This window comes from Littorina saxatilis, linkage group LG9 (genome assembly GCF_037325665.1).
Source record: "Littorina saxatilis isolate snail1 linkage group LG9, US_GU_Lsax_2.0, whole genome shotgun sequence".
Taxonomy (NCBI): domain Eukaryota; kingdom Metazoa; phylum Mollusca; class Gastropoda; order Littorinimorpha; family Littorinidae; genus Littorina; species Littorina saxatilis.
Genome location: NC_090253.1, coordinates 39,545,820 through 39,572,054, shown reverse-complemented (window position 1 = coordinate 39,572,054; position 26,235 = coordinate 39,545,820). Strand labels below are relative to the sequence as shown.

At 46.5% G+C, this 26,235-nt stretch overlaps 3 protein-coding genes across 6 annotated transcripts; 2 read left to right on the top strand and 1 right to left on the bottom strand.

Annotated features, from left to right (window-relative positions):
- Positions 1–316: 316 nt before the first annotated feature.
- Positions 317–7,672, bottom strand: LOC138976042 (L-serine dehydratase/L-threonine deaminase-like). Of its 4 annotated transcripts, none has more exons than XM_070348834.1 (8): positions 7,575–7,672; positions 5,059–5,229; positions 4,214–4,369; positions 3,724–3,799; positions 3,455–3,494; positions 2,350–2,577; positions 1,314–1,444; positions 317–830 (listed from the first exon to the last, which is right to left on the bottom strand). In XM_070348834.1, the coding sequence occupies exons 2-8, from the start codon at positions 5,209–5,211 to the stop codon at positions 640–642; spliced, it is 975 nt and encodes a 324-aa protein (XP_070204935.1). In that variant the 5' UTR covers positions 5,212–5,229; positions 7,575–7,672; the 3' UTR covers positions 317–639. The 4 variants fall into 4 exon arrangements, with proteins under 4 accessions (XP_070204935.1, XP_070204936.1, XP_070204937.1 ...); XM_070348835.1 differs by having other exon boundaries at positions 7,536–7,662; XM_070348836.1 differs by lacking the exon at positions 7,575–7,672 and adding an exon at positions 7,378–7,399.
- Positions 7,673–8,084: 412 nt separating this feature from the next.
- On the top strand, positions 8,085–13,640 carry LOC138976041 (zinc finger HIT domain-containing protein 3-like). Its single transcript, XM_070348833.1, has 5 exons — positions 8,085–8,259; positions 11,132–11,163; positions 11,829–11,894; positions 12,297–12,371; positions 12,834–13,640. The coding sequence occupies exons 1-5, from the start codon at positions 8,192–8,194 to the stop codon at positions 13,013–13,015; spliced, it is 423 nt and encodes a 140-aa protein (XP_070204934.1). The 5' UTR covers positions 8,085–8,191; the 3' UTR covers positions 13,016–13,640.
- A 4,237-nt stretch (positions 13,641–17,877) lies between these two features.
- Positions 17,878–19,445, top strand: LOC138977195 (uncharacterized). Its single transcript, XM_070350100.1, has 2 exons — positions 17,878–18,348; positions 18,804–19,445. The coding sequence occupies exons 1-2, from the start codon at positions 17,878–17,880 to the stop codon at positions 19,443–19,445; spliced, it is 1,113 nt and encodes a 370-aa protein (XP_070206201.1).
- The last annotated feature ends 6,790 nt before the right edge of the window (positions 19,446–26,235 follow it).

Genomic DNA, 26,235 nt, shown 5'->3' with positions numbered 1-26,235 from the left:
GGATCACATGGGTTCACGATGGCTCAGGGGTAAGATAAACCACGCAAAAATAAATTCTTTGAAAATTGTTCGCTCTTTACGGAGGGCACCTAGGATGTTCTCAATCGGTGAGTGTTTAAATGAAAGGGTGTTTGTACTGTGTGTAAAAGCCTGACCGTATCTGTGATGGTTTACGGGAGGCTTACTGTGCCTTTAAGCATGTCTGTATGCATGCATGTGTGTGTGTTTGTGTGTGTGTGTGTGTGTGTGTACCTGTGTGTGTCTGCCTTATCTATTTCTCTTCCTGCATGCCCAGGTATGAAATTCTTCAGGCTGATACACACAAATGATTCATGTTTATTCAAACAAAGTTTATGTATTTGGATAACATTTTGGTCATTGCAGAGGCATTTACAATTACATTGAATCTTAACACTATATTGTGCACTGTACATGTACACAAGACTGCATACAATTGCAAAGAACAACAACAATAACATTTGACATAATTAAAATTAAAACAGTATGACCAGTATATATTTTTCAAAAATACTCATTCGATGACCCTTTTTAACTAAAACAAAAAAATGTGCATTAGCGAGGCATATGTCCTCTGAATCTGTCTAAAATGTAGTGCTGTATGCTAGAAAAATATAGTCATCAGAGGCTGAGCTCTTGTTTCCATTTCTGCAGCAAGTCAAAAGTGACCACAGCGCCACCGCAGACAATGACCAGAGCTGACTTCAAGGTCACAGGCAGCTGACCTTTGGCCTGAAGCTGCTGAATGACGTTAGAATAAACTGCTGCAAGGGTTGCGCCACAGGCAGGTTCCACAACAAAGCGATGATCATCTGGAACAAGTGATTGCTTATTCTTCAGTTTCAATGTAATCATTTATTTGCTTTTTTAACAAGAAATTTCGGGGGTTTTCTGTACGAAACATTGAAAACACTGTTTGTTCAAATCTCTTTTGTGTCATTTATTGAAGTGTGTGTGTGTGCGTGTGTGTGTGTGTGTGTGTGTGTGTGTGTGTGTGTGTGTGTGTGTGTGTGTGTGCGTGTGTGTGTGTGTCATGCGTGCAGGCATGCGTGTGTGCATGCATGTGTGTGTGCGTGCCCACAAGTATGCAGTTGTTACTGCTTGTCCAAGTGTTAGTGTGCCCAACAGTTTGTGTTTTATTCATTTAAAGATTCACCACAAAGACAATCATCAGTGTGTGGATGTTAGCGTGTTTATTTTCCCATAGTCACTGGACAGCCAGTCTACTATGAACATTAGGAAGCCGTTCCAGAATACCAAGAATGCTTATTTTATTATACCTTGATTCACCTTACCTAAAAACTTGAGACAGGCATCCACAGCATCTTTGTCAGGGACGAGTTCAGAGATGATCTTGTATTTGCCACTGTTGTAATAGTCCCAGGTCTTTGAGCTAACTACACATGATCCCAAACACTTGGCCAAACTGAAATAAAAACAAACAAAACAAACAATGAAACAACCATGTGGCTGTGTAGAGTCATGTGTGTCAATATGAATACAGTAGACCCCCCCCCCCCCCTTTCAAGATCTCCTTTTCAGACATTTTTTCCCTCAGATTTTCTGTTCATAACCTCTGTAAAAAGTGCGGTCCTTTGTGCGACAGGATGATGCAGTTGTCCCCCTTTCACAGCCGCTGCTCGATCTGCAGAGTTATCTGCTGGCTTTGAGCACTGGGCTATTTATAGCTGAAATTTCAACGGCAACCCTTTATAGACACCTGTGAGTTTTAGACAGCTGTTAGGGTCTGACTTTTTCTTGTCTCCTGGTTGCTCTTGCGAATTTTTGAGTTCACATGGCAGAGTTTTACAGGGCTATTATTCTTGCCCAAACTCTCTCCAGTTTGACTGGCTTTGCCGCCCAAGGTAATTCACACTTGGTCAGATTTTTTTCCAAGTTTTTAATACAAAAAACACAAGGTTGCCTGAAAGGCAGTAAAACAGAATGCAACCAATGGGAAAAAGTCAAATAGATCTCCATTGACGCCAATCTTGTATCCACATTCCACAACCATGTGTTACTTCGTTGCTTGGATTACTATCAGCAAATCAAATTAGTTGCTTTCTTTCCTTGCAGAGGTGTGCAGCTGTCAATCATGTAGGGTCAAAGTCAAACATTTCACCTTCTCTCAAGGTCTTAGTTTTGTTTTCTTACTTTTTTTTTAACACAAAATTCCATGCAGTAACATGATGATAAATCAGTTGTTTAACGCCCTCAAGGTTAAACCATTAGGGGCATGTTCCCTGACTTAAGATGATTTGGAGAACATTTAAAAAAGTAAATAATGATAAATAAATAAAAGGGGCCGCCATGCAGTAACATTCTACTCACCTTGTTATATCTGGAAGAGTAATAATCTTCCCTGCCTTCACCGATTGGTTGAAGCAGTCAGCACCCTCTGTTTCCATGGCGACGACAGGAACGTTCTCCCAGCCCACCTTGCTCAAACCCTGCAGTATTCCGTTCAGCAACCCCCCTCCACCCACGCAGGTGATAATAACGTCTGGTTTCTGGGCCAGCTGGGATGCTGACTCTGTGATGATGCTCTCGTGACCCTCCCTTGAACAGAAAGGAAATGCACTCAAGCTACTCAGAAACGATTTTATATGCTATAAATCAGTCTGCAACATTCTCTCTCTCATTTTCTTTCTTTCTTTCTTTTTTCTTTCTTTCTTTAATAATAATAATAATGCAAACTTTTATAGCGCTATTCTAGAAAAATGTCTACTCTTAGCGCTTTACAATACATACATCGACCAAGCATACTATACACGCACAGGCAAAGAAACCGACCAAACATAACCAACAAACTATACACGCACAGGCAAAGATAACGACCAAACATAACCAAACATACTATGACCAAACATAACCAACATACTATACGCGCGCAGGCAAAGAGAACAATCAGCACATGTAATAATTACTGACAACTAATAATGCAGGCATACAATGACAATCCAATACACAGCCTAAGCACAAGAACCACAATAGGCTTCTATATAAAAACGTGTCAACGATACTATTTACACACACACAAACAGTGCTATTATGTTTGTCTGTCTGTCTGTCTTTCTGTCTGTCTGTCTGTCTGTCTGTCTGTCCTTCAATTCCTCTGTCTCTTTCTTATTTCCCATCTCTGTCTTGCTCTCTTTTCTGCCCGACACCTGTACCTTGGTCCTTGCCAAAAGAAAGTTTAAAGGAACCCCATCCTTAAATGTTCTGGGAAAAAATAACCGGAGCTTAATTTTAAATTTATCTCGAGGAAAAGCACAGATGCTCTTATCTTACTCATATCCTTACCTCCCCACCATCAGAGTACCTCCCTGTCTTGGCAAACAAAAATCAAAATATCCGCCGTTAGACAGAGACAACAGCTTACTGCAATAAACAGCTAATTAATTACTGCAATAAAGAAATGTGTACCAGTACTCACCAAATGTCAGGATGGTCAAAAGGAGGAACATATTCACAACCTGGACAAAAACTCAAAACATGAAATATATGCAAGTTAAGCATCATGAAAAAATCTAATTCTGAAGAGTGATCAAAGATGCAAGAAAAAAATGCTGAACAAGTTCACTTGAAAATGTTGTTATAATTACATTAACTCTATCAATTTTGTTTCATGTGAACAGCTGGGTTTTGCTCAACAAATGTTTAGTGTCGAAAATTAAATTCAGGAATGAACATGAACATTCTCACCTGGTTTCTTGCTTTGTTCAAGAGCATACTGGTTGGCATGGTCCCAGACTTTCCCATGAATATGAACATCAGCACCCTGCAACACAATCATTCAAAATAATCTTCTGTTATTGGAAAATCTGACAAAATTGTGGCTGCAACATTTAAAAAAAAGAAGTCGACTTTTGTTTAGAATTGGAAATTATGTTCAGAAAGACTGTCTGAACGAGCATTGGATTTGGACATAAAACGTAAAATAGCAAGGTCTTAAAAGGGGGGTCTTAAAAGGGGGTTCCAATGTACTGAAGTTGCTGCACAAGACACTTAGGGGCAGAATATACCTGCGCAGTTTCAGCGGCACAGACGACGCACTGCCTACTATTTATGCCGCGATAGGGATTATGACGAGTACTTGGCCTGTTTTCCTTTCATGCAAAGTGTAGCGGGCTGGGATAATCTGCAGTGCGTCGTCAGTCCTGCTGAAGTTACATATGTGAACGGAGCCCCTTACAAGTTCCCTGAGTTTATCAGCAGTAAAGCTCGGCGTGGATTCAGGTAGCACAACGGTACAGGGCATGTTCAGCTTGTGACAGACGTAAGCCGTGGCAAGCCCAGCGTTTCCTCCTGACGCACAGTAGATGTGACTGCACTGGCGCTCTGTTATAGCCTGAAATATCAACATGATGAATACTGAGCACCATTCAATTGTACTTCTTCTTCTTCTTCGTTAATGGGCTTAGACTCCCATGTTCACTCATGTTTTTAGCACAAGTGGATTTTTACGTGTATGACCGTTTTTACCCCGCCATTCTGGCAGCATACGCCGATTTCGGGGGAGGTATGCTGGGTATTTTCGTGTTTCTATAACCCACCGAACTCTGACATGGATTACAGGATCTTTTCCGTGCGCACTTGGTCTTGTGCTTGCGTATACACACAAAGGGGGTTAAGTCGCTAGCAGGTCTGCACGGGATTCGAACTCATGACCTCCCGATTAGGAGGCTGACGTGTTACCACCACACCACTGCGCCCGTCATTCAATTATACATAGATAAGGTAAATATTACAGACACACACATTCACAAACGCAGGTATGCACACCCGAGCATGAACAAAAAAACATGCACAGCTGAACCAGGAAACCAGTAATCCCAACTGCCCCCCCCCCCCCCCATCACTGCCAAAAACACACACACACACACCACTCATGGCATGCAGAATACAGAGTACATCCCCTTTAAAAATTGTATACAGTCAAATGGTCAAACTCAAAATATGCATTATAAAAAGGCTAAGCTAGAGTTTTGGACAAAAAGTGCTCGAGTAAGCAGTCAGCAAGTAAAGCAACAAAATAACCTTCTGACACATGTTTGAGATTCCACGAATCTTGAAGGACCCTGGCGGCTGAAGATTGTCAAGCTTGAGGAAGACGTCACATTTGGCTTGTTTTGACATGGACATGCTATGGATGACTGGCGTCTTCTCGTACAGATGGTTTCCTTCAGGCATGGCTAAATCTGATAAATGCTGCAAAAAATAATTACTTTCATTGTTGCTTTGACCAACATTTTAGCTTTTCCATCTTGGGATCCCAAACAGACTGCTGAAATAACAAAATCAAGAGAGAAAAAAAAAAAAACACACAAAAAAGCGAGAAAGGTTAAATCTTAGAAAAAACAAGAACATTCAATAGTACATCCACCTGGTGGTTTTTGAAGAGGTCGGAAAAACTAATAATAATGAGATAATGAACAGATAACAAAGTTAGCTCAGTTAGGTCAACGACTAGTGATAGGTTTATAAATAACCAGACATGGGAATTGAAACAAGTAAAACAAGAGGCGAAGCCATCAAGGCTCACGTAAGAAATCGACAAACAGTAACACAAACTCAATCACTCCGTCACACACACACACACACACACACACACACACACACACACACACACACACACACACACACACACACAGAAAGAGCATAGGTGAAACTGTGCAAGAAAGCGAGACACTAGATCTAGATCTGTCTGTCTGCATCTAGTAGCCTACTTACAGGGACACGACTGCCAACAGAGTCTCGGCCCGCTCAAAATAATAATGACCGAGACTTTCAGTACTTCCTTGCGTGACGTCTAACCCTCTTACGTCATAATGTGACGTCAATGTAATGTGACGTCTTCAAATGTTAGAGTTTCTACCACAGACATACACACGCACAAACACACACACACACGCACACACACACGCACGCACAGACAGACAAAGTTACGATCGCCTAGGCTACACTTACGTGAGCCAAAAAAAGGCTGACAATTTTTAGGTAATACTAATAGCAAAGTCGACGGCGCGAAGCGCTTATCCCTACTATAGGGGGGTCTGGGGGCGGCATGTCCCCCCGGAATTTGTTTTTCTCCAAAGTACCCAAATGGTGCAATTTGGTGTCATCTGAGCTCAGAGTTTGCCATTAAATTCAGTTTTTAGAATCGTTTTTGCCTCCCCCATTTATTTTTTGCGGCGGAACAAAAATAAAATTAGGCCAAAATTTGCTTTTTGGCGGAAAATTCCCATGCCTGAATAACTAAAGAAAATCTGAATCAAATGAGGCAAATCGAGTGCTATTTTAAGATCTTAGAAACAAAGGGAAGTAAGCGTTCTAAATGCATACAACACAAGAGTTAAGTGAGGGTCGTGGGGAACCAGTCTCCTGGCACCTGAGAGAATGTAACAAGCAATGCAATGCCAATGAATTCGAACAAGCGATATTCATCCTCCTTTACTGAAGCAGTTACTTCCCTTTCTTTCTCAAATCTTCAAATAACTAACCTTTCTTGTTTTTGATTCTATTCACTCTTGAATCAGACTTCTGCGAATGCTACTCTCACTAAGTGCTGTGCGCAGAACTCAAATTTATTTAATGCTTTTGCTGAGTCAGGGTGAGACTGAGGAAAACAAGCAAATAATATACTGAGACCGTAGACCACAGGATTGTCTGTATATATTTAGCTGATTTTTGCAAGATGAGAAAGGTGTTAATTCACACAGGTCAAACATTTGTCCTTACACCGCAATAAATTAGTCAAGGTCAGGTGGTGACACAAGGTTTCAAGAATGGAATTGCACCACCACTTGATCTTTCCTTGGGTTCCCCTAATCCCCCCCCCCCCCCCCCCCCCACCCCGGGTTAGTTTCAAGCCTCTGAATCTATTGGCACCTGAAGTGTCTGCCCCAATTTACACCCTTAATTGTGTGCCCCCTATACCTTGTCCCATCTCCAATTGTACTCCTCTTTCATGCTCCCCCCCCCCCCCCCCCCCAAAAAAAAAGGTGGTTTCAAGTCTCTCGATTACTCTTCTTGCTCCTGAAGTGTCTGCCCCACTACACCCTTGTGTACCCCCTACTCTTGTTCCACCCCCAACTGTACTACTCTTTAGGGACGCCCCCCCCCCTTTTTTTTGTGGTCCACACTCCACTTCAAGCCACCCCGAAAGTTGCAGTTGAGAATGTCAAGTTTAGTTTGTTGGGACAAATGGAGTAGACCGTACCGTAAAGCCCATAAATCGTCCCATCAATATTTGTTCAACATTTTGTTTTATTGGGTCTGCATAACTTATTCAGGATATATAATTAATGTTCAATTCATTCATCAAAGTCGAATTTCATGCTAGATTATACTGCACACCACAACAAATGAGGCACAATTCACGCCACTGTCACCCTTGACGAAGATCGCATAAACTATACATGTGCAAGTGTAGATGAAAGGTCATGGTTCATGGTCAGATCTTGCTGCTTTCAAATGGAAGCATGACATACAAACGGATCATTAACACTCGTTACCTTAACCGACCCTGATTGATATTACAAACGTGGATCTACCGTGATGGCAATAACTTGTGAGTTTACTGGTCGCTGTTCTTTTTGTCAGCAAATCCTGCACCGTGTCGAGTTCGTCTGCTTTTTGACTTACTACAGAATCCTGTCCAAACATTCTCTTCCTGTTGTCTTGCTCTGTATGAGGTGATGGTGGGGGGATGAGAGAGAGAAAGAGAGAGTGTGTGTGTCTGTGAGTCTCTGTGTGTGTGCACGCTTGTTCGTGTTCGTGTATAATTACATGTAAGTGAGGAAAAAAGATAGAGAGAGAGAAATTTGTAAGTTTGTGTATTTAGATAATTTTGTTTTGGACCATTCAAGGTTTTGCAAAGTAAAGATATACTGGTTCTTCTTCTTCTTCCATTCTTTGGTTTAGTTGGAATTGACCTGTGTTTGCTCCTTTTCACTTACACTATTCATTTATTTATCATAAAGCTTGATTGTTGTTTGCAACACATATCTTTTACTACAGTTTCTCAATTTTGTTTGTGGTTCTAATACAGTTTCTAATGTGGTTGATAGCTTCAGCCTGTTCAAAACAACATGGCAGCAGCGCACCACACGTGAAATCTTAGGGGAACCTTGTTGAAACTGTTTTTTGTTGTTTGTGGGAAACTTACAAAATGGCCGCGTGTACAGAATGTAAAGAAGCCGTCGCAAAGTATAAGTGTCCAAAGTGCTACGCTAGATAGTGAGTCTCGCATGACGTGTATCCCTCTCTCTTTCTGACTCTCTCTAGTAGAGCTCTCTATCACTCTCTCCCAAGCTCTCTAGTTCTCTGTGCTCTTTTTCTTTCTTTCACTGTAAGCGAGTATTTTCTTTTAATATCACAATATTTCTGTCATATCCCTCGAAAAGCTTCTTCTTCTTCTTCTTCTTCTTCTTCCGTAGAGGACTGGGTTCTTGCGAACGTCTCAGAGTCCTGCGGTTGAGTCACTGTTACCGAGAGTGGCTAGCTCCGGCAAACAGGGAGATTAAAAAGGTGGGGAGGTTTAAAACTATGTACAGGGGAGAGTGCGTTCAAGGGACTCTCATGCCCGACTGCAGGAGACTAGAGCGAAACGACTCCAGGGAGGGGTCCGACGATACCAGTGTTGGCAACTTATTCCATTCGGAGATTGTGCTGGGAAAAATGAGTTTGAAAGGGCTGGGTGGAGGGCGTACTCCTGGTGCAGCCGGCCAGCTCCCCGTGTTCGAGGGTCAGAGGGAGAGATGTACGCCGCTGCGGCGATGGCTACTATTGAGTTTTTGATTTTGTACAACATCACTAGTCGCATGTTTCGAAGGGCGGGTCTCCAGGCTGTCCCAGTTGAGTTTGTTGAGCATAGTGGTAACGGAGCCAGGGTTCCTGTCTGTGTAGTTGTTGAACACATACCTAGCTGCTCGTCGCTGGACCTTTTCAAGTGGAGCCTTTTCCTGTTCAAGGTGGGGGTCCCATACTGTTGCAGCATACTCCAGGGTGGGCCTGACCATTGTGGTGTAGGTTGCCGTCTTCGCCTTTTGGGTACACTCCCTGAAGTTGCGTCGCAGAAAACCAACAGTCCGGTTCCCTTTAGCAGCCACGTTGTTGATATGGTGGGTCCATGTGGAATTGTTGGAGATTGTTACCCCAAGGTACTTGCAGCTTGCGACGGTTTCTAGCTTTTGACCGTGAAGAACGTAGTCAAACGGGTGTGCGATTTTGCCTCTTCCATGGTTGATGTGGATGGTGTTGCATTTGCTGGGGTTAAAGCTCATTTGCCATGTAGTCTCCCATTCAGCCAGGGCATCCAGGTCTTGTTGGAGCAGAACTTGATCTCTTTTCGTCTTGACGTTTCTGTGAAGGAGGCTGTCATCTGCAAATAATCTCACTTTAGCATGCTTCACTGAGTCGGGGAGGTCGTTGATGTAGATAAGAAAGAGTAACGGGCCTAATACGGTGCCTTGTGGTACTCCTGATGTCACAGGGGCAATTGGAGAAAAAAAACTCCTTCAAGTGCAACTTGCTGTGAGCGGCCTACCAGGAAAGATGAGATCCAGTCTAGCGTTGTACCTCTCACTCCATAGTACTGTAGTTTATGCAGTAGGCGCTGGTGTGAGACTTTATCAAAAGCCTTGGAGAAGTCGAGTAGTATTGCGTCCACCTGGTCTCCATCAGCATGGCAATGTTGTGTTCAGTGACTAAGAGTTGTGTTTCACAGGACCTCGTCTTCCTGAAGCCGTGTTGAGCATCAGTTCGTATCTTGAGGCGGTCTAGGTGGTTCATGATATTGCTGTTAACGATGTGTTCCAGGATCTTGCACACAATGGGATGTGAGTGAGACGGGACGATAGTTAGCTGGCTGGTGTTTGTCGCCTTTCTTAAAGATTGGGGTCATCCAGGCTTCCTTCCACTCCGAGTCCTTTGGAACTTGCCCTTGGTTGATAGAAAGTTGAAAGAGCCTTTTCAGCACAGGCGACAATTCTTCTGATCCAATTTTAAGAAGGAAGGCAGGGATGGAGTCTGGTCCTATGGCCTTGTTGGGTTTTAGATCTTTAAGAAGTTTTAGGATGCCTTTCTCATTGACTACAAGTACAATGTTGTCCATTTGTGAGTAGTGGCTGGGTCCTTTGCTTGGCATGGAGAGTGTGTCTTCTACAGTGAATGTTGATTCAAACTGTTTGTTCAGGATGTCAGCCTTGCTAGCACTGTTGCTTTTTAGGTATCCCTCTCTGTCTCTCAGTCTCAGGGGGGATACTCCGCACATTTCTTGGCCTTTGCTCTGAACATAGGACCAGAATTTCTTGGGATCCGACACAAAGTCCTCGCTGACAATCTCTTCGAGGTAGTTTTTCCCAGCGCGCTTGATGTCAAAAGTGACCTCTGACTGGAGGCGCTTGTAGCGGTCCTTATCCTTTTTCTTCCCAGTCTTCTTTGCTTTCTTGTGCGCTCTCTGTTTTCTCCTGATAGCTCTCCGCAGTTTAGTATTCATCCAGGGCCGGGGTGACTGTATTTGGAGGAGCTTAGTTTGCTTGGGACATGCTTTTCCATGATTTGCTGCAAGTTCTCCTTGAGGCTGTTCCATAGGCTATCCACTGTGCAGGGAGGGGTCGGCTTCAACAGAGTCTGCGTATTTATGCAGATCGTTTTTAATACCTTCCTTGTCCGCTCTTCCCCATAGATGTAGCTTGCGTCGTGGTAGTCGTGGCCTGAAGGGTGAGAGCGATGTGTCGTAGAGTACGATGTCATGGTCGCTTGTACCAAGTGAAGGGAGAGGCTTGCATCTGGTTGAGAAGGAGGGGTGTGATGTCAGTAACAGGTCGAGGGTTTTGTCTGCACTAGTAGGGAAGTCAACCAGCTGCTCAAATGCGTTGTCTTTAATAATGTCTAGGATCTGCATGTTCATGTGTTCTGGGTACTGGTTTCCCTTGATGGTGAGTGTGGGGCAGTCGATATCGGGGGCGTTGAAGTCTCCTCCAACAATTAGTATGTTATTTTTAGACTTCTTTTTTAATGTTGCCATTTCGTCAACTACGGCGAGGGCAGACACACATAGTACTACAAGTGCATGCATGAATTTAGCGTTCTTTCTTTCTTGTTTCAGTTGCTCAGTGGGATGCTGTAAGTTGCATAAAGGTGAGTTACAAACTGTGTCAGTGGATTAGTTCTAGTGCAAGACATGTAAGCTCACTTCAGCATACATGTATCTTTTTGCCTGTCGGCATAAGTGTAAACTTTGTGCTACTGCTATAGTTCCATTATCCATGACTATTTGAATGCACCGGCTTGAGGTGAACTTTCAGTTGAGTATTGCAGTTATATCTGGTTCTACTTGGAGTTTTAAGAGTGTGAGAGGTGGAGCCAGAAGGGATACTGTGTTTTAGAATCTCAGTAGATGTGTATGATTAAGATTCTTTAAAATTAAAGTGATGTTGAAGTTTGTGTGCCAGTAGTTCTATTCATGTAGAGCTTAATAAGTTAATTACAACATTTTCGGCATCAGAATGAATGTATGATATTAAAGTTCTGTAACTTACAATCACTAACTTAAATATTAGACATGCAAGGCCATGGCACATTTGAAAATGTTCCTTTCAAATGATAATTAATGAAACAGCACCTTTGAGCGAATGACGAAGAAGAAGAAAAAAACAGCAGCATATGACCGGATCATATATGGATCTGGACTTTGTTGCGTCTATGTTTTTTTTTTTTAATTACAGTGCTTTTCTTTCAGAAGTTAGGTACCACAAGTCCATATAATATAATATTCATTCATGCTCCTGTTGTTCTGTCTTCAGCCAAAGACTGCGGGTCACATACAAAGTCAGAAGACAATGGTGACAGCACAAACAAAAGTGATGTTGGTGAGTAAACTTTGGAAATTGGAATTCTCTGACAGTGTTATGTGTCATGAGATTGAAAGAACACCCTTGGGACTAATCAATTGGGGGGGGGTGTCTTAAAAGGGAAGTTTCACTGCATCATACGTAGCAAATAGCGGTGATAAGCTTTCCTAGTGTGGTTGTGTACACGTGTCTGTCTCTCTGTCCATCTTGCTTGGAATTGCATGGAAAGGTTCGAAAACAAAATTTACCCTGCTCTGTTTCTTGGCCGGCCTCTTGGTAAATGTATATGTTTTGTATAAAAAGACTATGCCCATGTTCAGATGATTCATAGCCACAGCCATCATGTTTAATATTTTTTTCTCTCTTTCACTAACACACAAGAGATTCTGCTAACATGTAATCTATTCCTGTCACTTTCAGCGTCCAAGGCATTGCGGTGGGAGTGCCCGAGAGAAGATGAGGATTATGTTCCACCTGAACAACTTGCCAGGCTAGGTGCGTACTTGATTCTTTCACGAGTCAGGCTTAAGTGCAATTGCCCAAGTCAAGAGCGTGTGTATGTGGGTGTGTGTGTTTGAGAGAGGGAGAGACTCAGAGAGAGAGAGCCCTTTTTCTTGCGTTTTATAGGCATAGATCAGGAAAGGTATAATTTTTAAAACAAATGATTTGCCAACTAATGAACTAAATATGTACAGTGACTTTCAGGTGTTTGGGTATTTGATTTAAACAAAATACTTACCATAATAACCTTGTTACTGTGGAAAGAATACAGTCACTGTCTTGTTTTCATGACTGCAAAGAGTCAAAGTGCTTACCTATACAAGGCGCAACCCATATTTTCTCAAAAAGGGGGGGGGGGGGGGTGGGGGGTCAGATCACCGTGTGGTCCCGAAAATATGGTACCGTAGTCTTCTTTTTTCATGACCTTTGTAACTTTTCCTTGACCTGTGTTGCTAGGCGACAGTGAAGAGGTGAAGGCCATGCTGCACAACCCTCACCTTCGAGCCATCCTGGAGAACCTGGTCAACACGGACGACCCGGCCAAGGACATGGAGGCAGTGATGCAGGAACCCCTCTTTGTAGAGCTGGCTGACCACTGTCTCAAGGCGGTGGAGGGGGAGGAGCAGCACAAGGATTGACAGATCCAAGAAAAAGGAAACAAACGAAGAAAGACATTTTTGTGTGGTTAGCTAAACCGTGTTTGAAGATAATGGGGGGGGGGGGGGGGCAGCACAATGATTGACGGATCCATAAAAAAAACCCATTGTGGCAACACATCCACATGAAGTTAGCTGAACGGTGTTTGAAGGTAGTGGATGTTACATAACATCCCCAGTCTCAGAGAGGACAAATTATGGCATTTTCATCTATTCCCCACAACTTTTACATTGAGCAAACGAATAGAGGAGAGGAAGCAGTTCAAAAACCCTTCTTTTTTGTAACTGACCAATCAGTGTCTGAAGATAGGGCAATGCAATTATTGCCAAATAATTTAATATACAAAGTGGCAACAACAGCTGGTGCTTGGGGAAGGGGTGGGGCATCACAATGATTGACGGATCAATGAAGACTAATTGCGGCAAATCTAGCTTCTGTGGAATCAGCTGGTCAGTATCGGAAGGTGATGGAATGGGAGGAGATGCAGTATGATTGACAGATTGTCTGTTGCTTTTGCAGTAAGTTGCAGTGTGTGTGTGTGAATGTGTGTGTGTGTGTGAGGGAAAATGGAACAGTATTAAAAATAAAGGACTGATCACTTTTGAATTCTTGTTTTATGATTTTTGTTATTCAATCTACAAGCAAGGAGAGGCACATTTACTGTGTACACGTCTTGCAAGTAAATGTAGAACGAGAGAGTAGAAGATCAATTTTCAACACGCCTACACACACACTGATCACCAACAAAAGACAACACAACCAAATTACTTGTTAGAGCTTTTTTCTGGACTAGAACATGTAATGAGCACTGACATCCCAGCTGGATGTGACAAGTCATATCACACAGGGCAACTTGTATTTACTCATGCATGCATAATTATGTATGCATGACTTAACAATCATTGTCTAATTAATATGACCAGCCTAAAACGGAGACCAATACCATGGTTAAAAATGTTTTTGAATCATAAAACACAACTTAACATAAAATACTCATGAGAGAAAGAATTCATTCTCTCGTGGAGATTAGACTTTCATGTAGGCTATCCCCGTAATTAGTTCATGTGCGGGACCTGATGTAAGGCTGAGCGAGTGTTAAGCTGTCGCCCCTAAAACATGATAACAATTAAATCGTAGAGAAATTGTAGTTTTCGAATCTTTGCAAGAAGGTCATCAAACTTGGTATTTGTTCAAATGGATAGATGCCCGAGTCATGGCTGAAAGCCCTTGGGGCTCCATGCACCTGAAAGTGAGAAGTTCAGTAACTTTACGAGCACAACAAATCCGAGAAAATAAAATCTTAAAAGAGAATGAAACCTGGGAGAGGGAAGCTTAATTAAAACAAAAATTAAACTTCAGGTAATACAAAATGAGGAAGCAATGTCTTTAAAGAACACTGATATCAAGGTGAAAACTCCAAAAACAAATAGACTGTCAACGTTCCAAAATTCAGAATCAAACAAACAAGGAAGGCATGTACATTGTTGGAACGTTTAATTATTGACAAAACAAAACGTTACGTTCACAGATATATCGACCCAGCGATCTTTGAAGTGCACAGACAAATACTAATTAGACAAAACTTATAAGACAAGATGTTCACCCGCTTGCAGGGAAGATACAAGCAATTAAAGCAATCATTAAGGACGAAATCATTGCTTTGTGTCTTTCCTGCTGAACATTTTGTCTAATTAGTGTTTGTCTGTGCACTTAAAAGACCACTGGGTCGATATATATCTGTGAAAAATTTTTTTCTCAATAATTAAAAGATATCAAGGTCGTAAAACAAAGGATACCCAGTCTATCGCAATACATTTAGTATAAATTGACTGAATTTAAAAACAACAGGACTCTGGCAGGACACAGACGCTTGACTGAGACGCTTTCCACGTGCTAAGCAATTTGTTCCGGGACTCGCAGAACAAATTAAAACTGCATTGCAGTGATTGCACTTACATGCTGGAACTTCAGGCATGCACTGTCTTGAATTTTGCAGTACTGAAGTGGCGTGTAAACCACGAGTTGCCAGTCGTGCTGCAGGTCCATTGAATCCCTCGGCTCAATTAGAAAAAGTGATTCAATCACATATTCTTACCTCAACTCACATAAATGGCATTAACTTCAGTTCATTGCTAAGATATTGAAGTAGTACTCGACCCTGGTAAGGGGGGAAGTAACTCCCAAAGAAAAACAATCCGTAGTCAAGGACGGGAGTCACCTCCCCTACCGGTAACCCGCACATGCGCGGTCCTGCTACCGGCCGTCATTCCACCCACTTCAACACTACTGCACAGACGTGTTGTTGTACTCCGGCATTTTTTTTTTGCCTTGGCCTTTTTGTGGAAGGCCATTTGACCCTGGTCTTTGCGTTGCTTTCTTTAGGTAAGATCGTTTCACTTCTCTTCGCTACGCGTTGCGTTTGTTTGAGTATTTTCGCTGTTGTAATTTATCTCCACGTGCGCGTGTTCGATATTGCAAATGGCGGACAAAAACTCTAAAAGCAAGGGCAAACTTGTTTCTCTGCTCTCTTCACCGGGGAAAGAGAAGGATAAGGACAAGTCTAAGTCTAAATCAAAGACGCGTGCCTCTGTAACTTCGTCACAGGCTACGTCTTTAATTCTGGTTACTGACCCGGTGACTAAGAAAACAGAACGGGTTTCGCTTGACTCCACGTCACCGTCACCGGTTTTTCCTACGCAGGAACGCTCTACTTCTCCTCTCTCGCGCTCGCAGACGCCACGGTCTAGCGAGTCCGTGTCTCGGGAAGAAATTTTGGCAATGTTTGCTACTTTGAAGCATGACCTAGTTGCCTTACATTCTGCGGAAAGACCTGTCGCTCCCCTCCCGCCTGGCGTGGGGGGGGGTGGCCTCTCTTTCTAGGCTGCGGCCGTCAGCGACGATTACGTCGGCTGATCTCGGGCCGGATTTTTCTGGTTTGGTTGCGGATTCCCCTGCCTTTTCAGGGGGGTTCGCGGCCTTAGCGCCGCCCGGTTCCAGCGCTTCGGCGTTGGGCGGCGTTTGTGGGAGTCCCCATCTTTTTGGGGGCTCACACTTGCCTGCGGGCCCGGGTTACGCTCTTGCGTCGCCGGGTTCGCAGACGGCTCCTCCCCGGCAGTACACCGTCCATCACGTGGCGGGTGCGCTAGGGAGCGGCGAAGCGCGCCAGCCTGCCCCCCTGGGATCAGTTTCAGCTGTCCCGGCCTCTGGGGGGCAGGCAGCAGCGTCTTGTTTGTCCAGCTCTGGCCTACAAGATTCTGTCGGCGGTCATCGACCTGTAGCTCTTGGTCCGGCTGCCGCCGTTCCTGGTTCGAGTTCGCAGGGGGTAGGCTCCTCTGGTTGCCCCTCGGGGCTTCCGGTCGGGCCTGCCCGCGGGTTGTCGTCCTCGACTTCCGGTTGTGCTGTGGCAGGCACTTCCGGTGGAGGACAGCGGGCTAGTGGTTCCGGTGGCAGTGTCCCTGCTATCCCGTCCCTGGTTACGCATCGACTTCCGGCCCCGACTTCCGGTTCCGCCGCGGCGGTTCCGGTTGTCGGCGGTGCTGTTGGTGGACAGTTTGCGGCGCTTCCGTCTATTGTTCAACCGACTTTAGCCACTTCCGCTTCCGTTGACGGGTGGGTTTCCGGTTTGCCGGACCCTCCTTCTGATGGAGATCAGGAAGGTTTTGGAGAGGAACAGGAAGGGGATGAGGATTGCTCTGAATCTGTTACCCCCTTACGGATTCCCACTAAACTGGGCCCTACTCTGGAGTTGGCTGCGGAGATAACCTCACGGTACTTCCCTGAGGGTGTCTCCGCCGATTCTACTGTGGTCGCACCCCCTCCTTCTGCTTTGGCAGATTTTGCGGGCGCGGGGGACACGAAGGCGAAGTTCCGGTTCATTGAATCTCCTTCCGTCCCTTTTGTGATGGCTCAGGTGTTGGCGGACGCTAACACACCCTACCCTCTCTTGGCTGCTCATGGGGAAGCCCCCCCGTCTGCTCAGCCTTGGCTAGCCTCGGCTCAGGCAGGCGGCGGCCTCCCAGCTAATTCAAGAAGATCGCGGCTGCCTAGCAGGCCACATTCTCTTCTCTCCTCGTTTTCGCTGCCCACAGCTCCACTTCCGGTGACTCCGGAACTGGCTCGCTTACGGCAGGACGGTTATAGCCGAGATAGGACTGCCGTGTGTACGGAACAGAGTCTACTCGGGCTGGAGGAGAGCGGGCGTTCTTCCCTCGAACTGACCTCCTTAGCGGAAACGCTCATCCGGTCTCTCACGAGAGCCATCGCTTCGTCCATCGAACCTTTTAGGTTCCGTGACGATGCCATTGAGGCTGATGCTGCCATGCTCTTGGCGGCCCTCGCGAAGGTCACTGACAGTCAGATGACTCTTGCTGCTCGGCTCTACTCTCAGGTTGTGTTTTGGAGGCGCGAGGCTTTTCTTAACGGCTCACGCCTCACGGATAAGGCCACCATAGACTCTTTGAGAGTCTCTCCCTTCTCAGAGGGTGCGTTGCTGGGATCACGCTCTTTGGATGCCCTCCGGCAGCAAACGGAGGAGGCTCGTGACCATCATGTGGTGCAACTGACGGAACTCGCTCTTAAGCAGCACGGTAACAAACCACGGAGTTCTGCACCAGCTGCAGGCAAGCCCTCGGGGCAGAAGTCGTCTCAGGCAGGTAGGGGTGGTTCACGTTCCCGCCCTTACCAGCGTAAACCTTCCTTTGGGAAGCGGGGGTCTGGGCGCAAGCCCAACCCCCAATGAGACCCCCCCGATCCAGTCACCCCCCCAGCCTCTACCCTTTCGGTAGCAGGCGGCCTCTCCCGGGCCCTTCCAGTGTGGCTGTCTCGGACAAGCAGCCTATGGATCATGGGGGTGATTCGATCGGGGTTCCGCCTTCCTTGGCAGGAAGGCAAGGCCCCTTTGTCCAGAGCGCCGGCCAATTTCCGGTTTCCGGCCAGCCTCGACGCTCGGGAGGCAATTCAGGCGGAAATCCTTCTCTTGCTGCAGAAGCAGGCTGTAGAGGAGGTTCTCGACCACTCCTCCTTGGGTTTTTACGGAAGAATCTTCGTTGTTCCCAAGGCTTCCGGGGGGTGGCGGCCAGTCTTAGACCTCTCTCCACTGAACCGCTTTTTGCGCAAAATTCGGTTCACCATGGAAACGCCGGCGACCGTCAGGGAGGCGCTTCGCCCGGGCGACTGGGTGACGTCCGTCGACCTGACGGACGCCTACTTCCACATCCTCATGCACGAGGCGGACCGGAAGTGGTTGCGTTTTCTGTGGGGGGACCGAATCTTCCAGTTTCGAGCCCTTCCCTTCGGGCTGTCACTTGCTCCCTGGGTATTCACCATGGTGGTGCGCCAACTTTGTGCCCTCGTTCGGCAGCACGGGGTTCGGCTCAGGGCATACTTGGACGACTGGAGGGCCAGATGGAGTCCATGTCGTCCCTTATTCCGCTAGGCAGATCCCACAAGCGCCCGTTTCAGGCGGCGCTCAGTTCAGTCTGGAATCCGACTTCACAAGGCTGGGACGTTTCAGTCCCGCTCGGGGTCTGGTTTCAGCAGACCACGCTTCAGTGGATGAACACCCCTTGGCTTCTGCAGGGAGTGCCCATAGCGCTCCCTCCTCCCTCCACGCATCTCTTTTCGGACGCGTCTCAGAAGGGTTGGGGGGCTCACGTGGACACACACACGACGTCCGGTCGGTGGTCACAAGAGCAGCGGCTTTGGCACATCAATCGCCTCGAGCTCGAGGCAGTCTTTCTGGGGCTTCAGCATTTTCTCTCCGCCCTTCAGGGCACCCATGTGTTGATTCATACCGACAACACGACAGTCGCTGCCTACCTCAACAAACAGGGCGGTTCCCGATCTCAACTGTTGTCCAGCCGAGCATGCGAGATCCTTTCTTGGTGCGCTCGCCATCAGATTCTGGTCTCGGCTCGCTACCTGCCCGGCTGCCTGAACGTCCTGGCCGACGCCCTCAGCCGGTCCTCTCAGATCCTCCACACAGAGTGGACCATCGCACATCAGGCGCTCCTCCGCCTTTGGGCGCAGGTAGAGCGACCGATGGTCGACCTCTTTGCCACGAGGTTTTCGCGTCGCCTTCCGATCTTTGTCTCCCCGTTTCCGGACCCGGAAGCGTGGAAGATCGACGCGATGACGATCAGCTGGACAGGGCTAGTGGCTTACGCCTTTCCTCCCACTCCACTCATCGGAAGGGTCCTGCGAAAAGCCGACTTAGAGCGGCCTCGTCTTCTTCTCGTGGCACCGCGCTGGCCCAGTCAGCATTGGTTCCCGGACCTCCTGCGGCTCGCCAGCGGCCCGCCAATTCCGCTCAGCCTCCGGCGAGGGGAGCTTCTACAGCCCAGGACGGGCATTCTTCACGATCGCCCCGAGTTCCTGGATCTTCACGCCTGGCGACTGTTCGGCGATCACTGAAGCGCTCAGGCGCCTCAGATCTTACTTTGGACTTAGTCCAGAAGGCTCACAGGCGTTCCACCTCCTCTGTTTATTCATCGCACTGGCTAGCTTGGACTCGATGGTGTGCAGCTAACAATGTTGTCCCGGTCGCCCCGCGATCAATGCAGGTCGCAAACCACTTGGCATGGCTCTCCGCTCAGGGACGCGCCGCGTCCACTTTGCGCGTTCGCCGCTCAGCCATCTCGGTTACTCTTAAGCAGCTTGGTCGCTCCATCTCCCTCGGGGGAGTCATCGCGAGTGTGCTAAAGGGCGCGGCCCTCAGTTCTGCAACGGAGAGAACTTCTGTTCCGGCTTGGGACGTTCTGCTAGTACTCGAATTTCTCCGTTCTAGTGCTTTTGAACCTTTACAAGACGCTAGTCTTTCTGACCTTACGCGCAAAACTCTCATGCTCATACTGCTCGCTTCCGCGCGAAGGGGCAGCGAGATCCACGGCCTCTCAGGTTTAGACCGTGATATCACTTTTGAAAGAGACGGCTCGGTTTCACTGCGTTTCCGTCCCGATTTTCTCGCCAAAAATCAAAAACCTGACCAACTTTCACCGATCATTTCCATTCGGCCTCTTCGGGACATTTTAGCCCCCGGCGATCCGGATCTTTCTAACTGTCCGGTACGCGCGCTTAAGGCTTACTTGTTGCGTACCGCTCCGATTCGAGCATCAGCTCAGAAGTTGTTGTTTATTTCGATTAATACAGCCCGAAATAAAGACATTGCAAAAACCACGCTTACCAGATGGTCTTCCACACTTATAAGGCATGCCTATCAGTGGTGGCAGACACAAGGGGGGGGGGCAGTCAGTCCTTCCTCTTCGATCACCTCGGACTCACGAGGCTCGAGCGTGGGCAACTTCCTTAGCTGTCCTCAAGTCTGGTAGGATGTCAGACGTCCTCAAAGCTGCATACTGGACGTCTCAAGATGTCTTCCTCAGCTACTACCTCCGGGACATTGCCAGCACTCACCCGGACGGTACCAACTGCCTCCCAGCCATGGTTGCCGCAGGCCAGATACTTCCAAGAGTTTAATGTGAGTATCCCACCGCCTTTATGTGCAATCTGCCATTTATGTGAGTTGAGGTAAGAATATGTGATTGAATCGAAAATTTCAAAACTAAATTTTCATTTAATTAATATACTTACTCAACTCACATCGTTTATACCCTCCCATCCATCCCCGCTAACATTATATGTGTTACAGGTGTGTGTTTCCGTGGGGGAATGACGGCCGGTAGCAGGACCGCGCATGTGCGGGTTACCGGTAGGGGAGGTGACTCCCGTCCTTGACTACGGATTGTTTTTCTTTGGGAGTTACTTCCCCCCTTACCAGGGTCGAGTACTACTTCAATATCTTAGCAATGAACTGAAGTTAATGCCATTTATGTGAGTTGAGTAAGTATATTAATTAAATGAAAATTTAGTTTTGAAATTTTCGATACTGGAATTTCTGTTTAAGGTACCTGCCCTTGGTTCAGTGCTGTCAAGTGGCAAGAATGGCGACTGATTCTCCATTAAATTGCTATAGTGACGTGTTAAAGCTAGTGCCGTTTACTAGTCCCTTCTCAGAGCTGCAGTGCGACACAACATTATAAAAATTCAAAGTCTCTTGGGGTTGGAAATTAAGCAGCTCCACAATGTCGTGAACCCAGTCTTCATGCAACTGTTCGACGTTCAAGTCGAAACTGCGCGTGCAGTGGAGGTGGGCGAGGCATTCTGTTACCGAACCTGCAGCACCTGTTAGACACGAGAACCTTGAAGCCCTTCCTGAACGCCGAGCTGACGGCGAAGAAGACGACGAAGTTTGCACTGGAGCTGATCACACCAAGAAAGGGGAAGATCACCTTCAGGAGGCCAGGGAGGCTTGGCTCCCAGATGAGGATCTCTGGTTTTAAGGCTTGCACGATCGGAAGGATTGGTATGGGTAGACTCAAAAACAAGAAGAAGAAAGAATACACTAGGACCATCTTCACGGATCGCATCATGTTCGCCCTGCGCCTTACGGTGCCCATGTCGTCGATGCCCGCTGCGCGTGTGTCGCGCACGTGCCGCACGAGGGAGGCGAAGAGAGCGAGGTTGGACGTGATGATGAGCGGTACGGGAATGGTGCGAAAGAGAAGGATGCCCAGAAGCATCAGCCCTTCGTTGATCTGGGTTTTGGAGATGACGATCTGGTTGAAGGTCGTCTCGGTGGCGTTGCTGGCCCAGTCTTGGTGGAAGCTGAACGTGAGACTGGGCACGGAGAGGCTGAAGGCCAAGATGAAGACAACGCACAACGCGATCTTCGGGTGGTTGAGAGGGTTCCTGAGGGTAAACTTGACAGGCAAACTCAAGGATACGCAGCGATGGACGCTCATGAATGCCGTCAGCACGAAGACGACGTGTCTGGTGCCCATGAGGCCGATGAGGCCGAGGTACATGGTGAAGTAGTGGTAAGGGATAGGGAGGAAGATGAAGTTATCGTGGACGACCTCTATGGCAGCCATGGGCAGGTTGAGCACTAAACACACGGTGTCCAGAACGATCAAGATCTTCATGTAGCTGTTGCTGACGGACGCTGTCAACCTGTAGAACACCACTACGGACGGAACGTTCAGGGCTATGCCTGCTGTCATGACAACGATGGATACGATGGGGATTACCGTGGCAACCTTCTGCACCATATCCATGGTGATGAGGCCTCTCCTTGGTCTACCGATCTGACTTGGCCAAATCGTTGGGCGCATGGTGGAGTGGGGTCTGATCGTACTGTCCTTCACGTGCGCGCTGGCGCCCGAGGAGTTATTCGTGCTAACATGAACGGTTTCTGGGTTACTCCCATTTTTGATGGAACTCGTGGAGGTACTTCTACTGGAGCGAGTGGAATTATTGTCCACACTCTCACTGGGGTGTGTTATGTATGCAGAATAGAAAATGTCGCTTGAGTCCGCTGTTTTGATGCTTGTTGTGCTGTCTACGTTCTCATCAAAGTCCGTGAAATCGGATGCTCTTCTGCTGGAAGAGTTCTTCCAATTTGTTGACTGTGTTGAAACAGAAACATTGCCTATGAAGACTGTTAAATCATTCCCTATGTCGGTAGAGTGCTTAGAACTAATCGGGTCAAGAGTGGATTGGACTTGCTTGTTCTGTTCACTGCTGGAATCTTCAGGGTTGAAAACTGCCCTGACAAAGTCTGTGGAATACGTTTCTTCAAGACCAGGGTCTGTAGCCGAATAGAATTTTTCACCTTGATGGGTTTCTTCAAGGGTATCTTCAGTCGGCGCATAATCTCTTGATTTTTGTGACTGGCTCTGGAGAAAGCTGCTTTCACTTGAGTGGTGTTCTGCTTCAGCGTCGATCTCTTGAGACATTGCCCTGAAGTGGAAGATGAAACCGGTGTAGCGGACAATAAGACGACTTGCAGTCGACAAATTGTACATATGCGTACACACACACGGACAGATAGACATGCAGTCAGGTAGGTTCACATACACGCACGCACGCACACACACACATACACACACACACACACTTATCACTGAGTTAACATGGAAAATATCGCTGGTTGGTTGTTGGTTTTTCCATATCCCTTCAACTTATTTGGCAATTCGGGACCGATTTAATAATTTACTTCCTCACTTTACATGGTGATCTCGGCGTTTGAAACTACTCATGTATTCACCTTAGGGTCTATCACAGTAGAACATATCACAGAGTTAGCATTTGTTTTTAAATTAACATCTTTGAATGTGTAATTTGTGAAGATCTAATGAACAAATGTCAGTGTGGAAAGAATAAGACTGATGCGATTTTTATTCTTCGCTTCCTATTCTTGTTGTTGTCGGCGGTGGTGGTGGTAATGGTGGTGAAATTCAGGGTTAAATCAACAGACAGAATTAACAATGGTTCTATTCTAACTGCCTTAATTGTTCAAATAGAACATATCAAGGAAGCGTACAACACCCACGTTTCTACGTACCTGGTTGTTTCATTCGTTGGAAGGCCAAACACAAGGCTATCAACACTCGAGAAGAAGAAGAGAAGACGGCAGAGAGCAGAGAAACAATGCCCAGCCTCCATCGTGTCTGTTCCAAAACTGACGGACTGTAAGGCTACTCCCTTTGGCTTTGTCTCGCTTTTGAAGTCAAATTTTTCTCTTCATGTTTCGATCATAGCCAATTAAAAGCTCCACAAATAATTGTATACTGATGGAAAACCCGGAGCGAGGGAATAGACAAGGGAGAGATGAGTGGGTTGGGCTGGGGGAGGGGGGGGGGTTAGGAAAACTGAGAGGAAAAGCGAGGAGGGTGAGGGGAGAAAGAGTCTTTGTCATAATGTACGATGCCTAGACTCACATTAATGTTTCTTCTTGGTAAAGCGAAATACAAAGGCCACCGCAGCGGTGGTCAAAGGCACATTATTTCTCGTAAAAAGCACTTGGGCTAACCGTCTCTTGAGATCTAACCGTGCCAGGCTTTAGCATGGGATAAGAACACCGCCCTCCACTTGGTCACATACCAAAAATCAACAGCCTGACTTGAATACTCTGTGCACAGGGGGGGGGGGGGGGGGGGGGGAATTATTTTATGAATGAATTTCGTGAATGTCACTAGTGGCTTTTAACGAAATTAATTCATCCACAAATGTCAACTCATCACAGCAGGCAATCAAAGTGTTGATTTTTGGTATGTGTCTTATCTCATGTAAAAGCCTGGCCTGATCTTCTTCTTCTTCTTCTGCGTTCGTGGGCTAAAATTCCCACGTACACTCGTGTTTTTGCACGAGTGGAATTTTACGTGTATGACCGTTTTTACCCCGCCATTTAGGCAGCCATACGCCGCTTTCGGAGGAAACATGCTGGGTATTTTCGTGTTTCTATAACCCACCGAACTCTGACATGGATTACAGGATCTTTTCCGTGCGCACTTGGTCTTGTGCTTGCGTGTACACACGAAGGGGGATAAGCCACTAGCAGGTCTGCACATAAGTTGACCTGGGAGATCGGAAAAATCTCCACACTTAACCCACCAGGCGGCCGCGGCCGGGATTCGAACCCTCGACCTTCCGATTAAGAGGCCGACGTCTTACCACTGGCTTGATCTGAGATTGCTGCATTCTCTGCGGAGTACGATATATTTTAGGATGTACTAATATACGCATCAGGTGCTGTTAGAGGGAACAACGCCCCCCCCCCCCCCCCCCCCCCTCACTTCCTACCCTACCCCTTTCATCCTTCTGTAGCCTCCTTGCTGTCTATAAGTGTGTACAGGTCAAGAAAGGTGGACAACCCTTCGACAACCTTACTTTTTGCGCATCAAGTGCCGTTATACTATAGCATCGGCTCCAATGACCCCCCCCCCCCCCCCCCCCCCCCCCCTCTTCCCGTCTCGAACCTTCCTCCTTGATCTTAATTTAAATCGATGCCTAGTCTGTGTAGATATAAAGTTCCACGATCTTAATTACGGTACCTTTTAACGCATCAGGTGCTCGGCTCGTATAGCAGAAGATAAAGGTAAAAGTCTGAGAAAAACAAGGTACTTGAGCCAATCATCCAGAGAGTGGAATGGCATGGTCGCACATTTTGTTATTTCTAATCTGTCCTTTTAATATAGGCCTATTTTTGATTTTGTTTAATTTACAGTACCTTCGTGACCTTGCCGATTAAAAAAAAGCGCACTGGAAAGAATCGAAGTTACGAGTTAGAAGTCCAGAATTAAGAGAAATTGCATTAACCAGGGATTTTTATAGCACGCGCAATAGTGGACACAATCCTTCCAGTGAAATCAAGTTGGGCTCACCGTCTCTGATTTGGCCAGGCTTTTGTTTAAGATAAGAACATCCATCCACTTGGTTACGTACGAAACCGGCATTAACACTTGACTGCTAGCTGTGTTTTGAGTTGCATTTTGTTGTTGTAAATGAACGTCTTAAAAAGCCACTTTTTGCACCCTCTTCTTTTTCCTCTTCACCCTCAGTTCTCTCTCTCTCTCTCTCTCTTTATTTCTTTCTTTAAAGCTCCACAATTATTACACACCACACACACACATGCATGCAGACACACACGCACGCACGCACGCACGCACGCACACACACACACACACACCGTGCACACACACACACGCACTGACACGGCACACACACACACACACACACCAAATACCATGTTGCGACACCATTTGATATGTGCGTTTATTTTTAAGATGTTATTGTATTGACACTGTGTTTGGTTGTCATAGATGTGTTCAGGTCCATCCTTGGGCCCATGGCGTATAGTGATGAGTTGAAATTAATCCACCGAAAGCGGCGTATGGCTGCCTAAATGGCGGGGTAAAAACAGTCATACACGTAAAAATCCACTCGTGCAAAAACACGAGTGTACGTGGGAGTTTCAGCCCACGAACGCAGAAGAAGAAGAAGGAACTAATCCACCAAGAACAACAAAATGGTCGGAGAAGAAACAGAACTTTATTTCGCCTGGTGAAAGTGAAAGGCATGGCAAATGTGTACCCGTATCCAGTTCTACAGATGTAAGCCACAAGTTTAATTAAAATTTCAGGTGGACTCTTTTTGTGTCCAAACCGGGGGTCGTGATGATAAGAAATTGTTCATTCACTTTCAGTTTTCTGTGTACAGTACAGTAATCCTGAATCTGATATTGATTTCCTGCTCGATTACGCAGTGTTTTGACACACCGCTGATAAGAATAATGGTAGCGGGTTGGGACGAAGGGGGGGGGGGGGGGGGGGGCTTGGAGGGGGGTGGCTGGTTGATGGGCACATGT

Coding starts and splice junctions, on each gene's coding strand:
- LOC138976042 (XM_070348834.1), bottom strand. CDS start 5,211: ATGCCTGAAGGAAACCATCTGTACGAGAAGACGCCAGTCATCCATAGC. Junction 4,370..5,058: donor TCTCAAACATGTGTCAGAAG/GTTATTTTGTTG, acceptor TTGATATTTCAG/GCTATAACAGAGCGCCAGTG. Junction 3,495..3,723: donor TGAACAAAGCAAGAAACCAG/GTGAGAATGTTC, acceptor GTTTTTGTCCAG/GTTGTGAATATGTTCCTCCT.
- LOC138976041 (XM_070348833.1), top strand. CDS start 8,192: ATGGCCGCGTGTACAGAATGTAAAGAAGCCGTCGCAAAGTATAAGTGT. Junction 8,260..11,131: donor CCAAAGTGCTACGCTAGATA/GTGAGTCTCGCA, acceptor TTCTTGTTTCAG/TTGCTCAGTGGGATGCTGTA. Junction 11,895..12,296: donor CACAAACAAAAGTGATGTTG/GTGAGTAAACTT, acceptor TGTCACTTTCAG/CGTCCAAGGCATTGCGGTGG.
- LOC138977195 (XM_070350100.1), top strand. CDS start 17,878: ATGGGGGTGATTCGATCGGGGTTCCGCCTTCCTTGGCAGGAAGGCAAG. Junction 18,349..18,803: donor GGCTGTCACTTGCTCCCTGG/GTATTCACCATG, acceptor TCCGCCCTTCAG/GGCACCCATGTGTTGATTCA.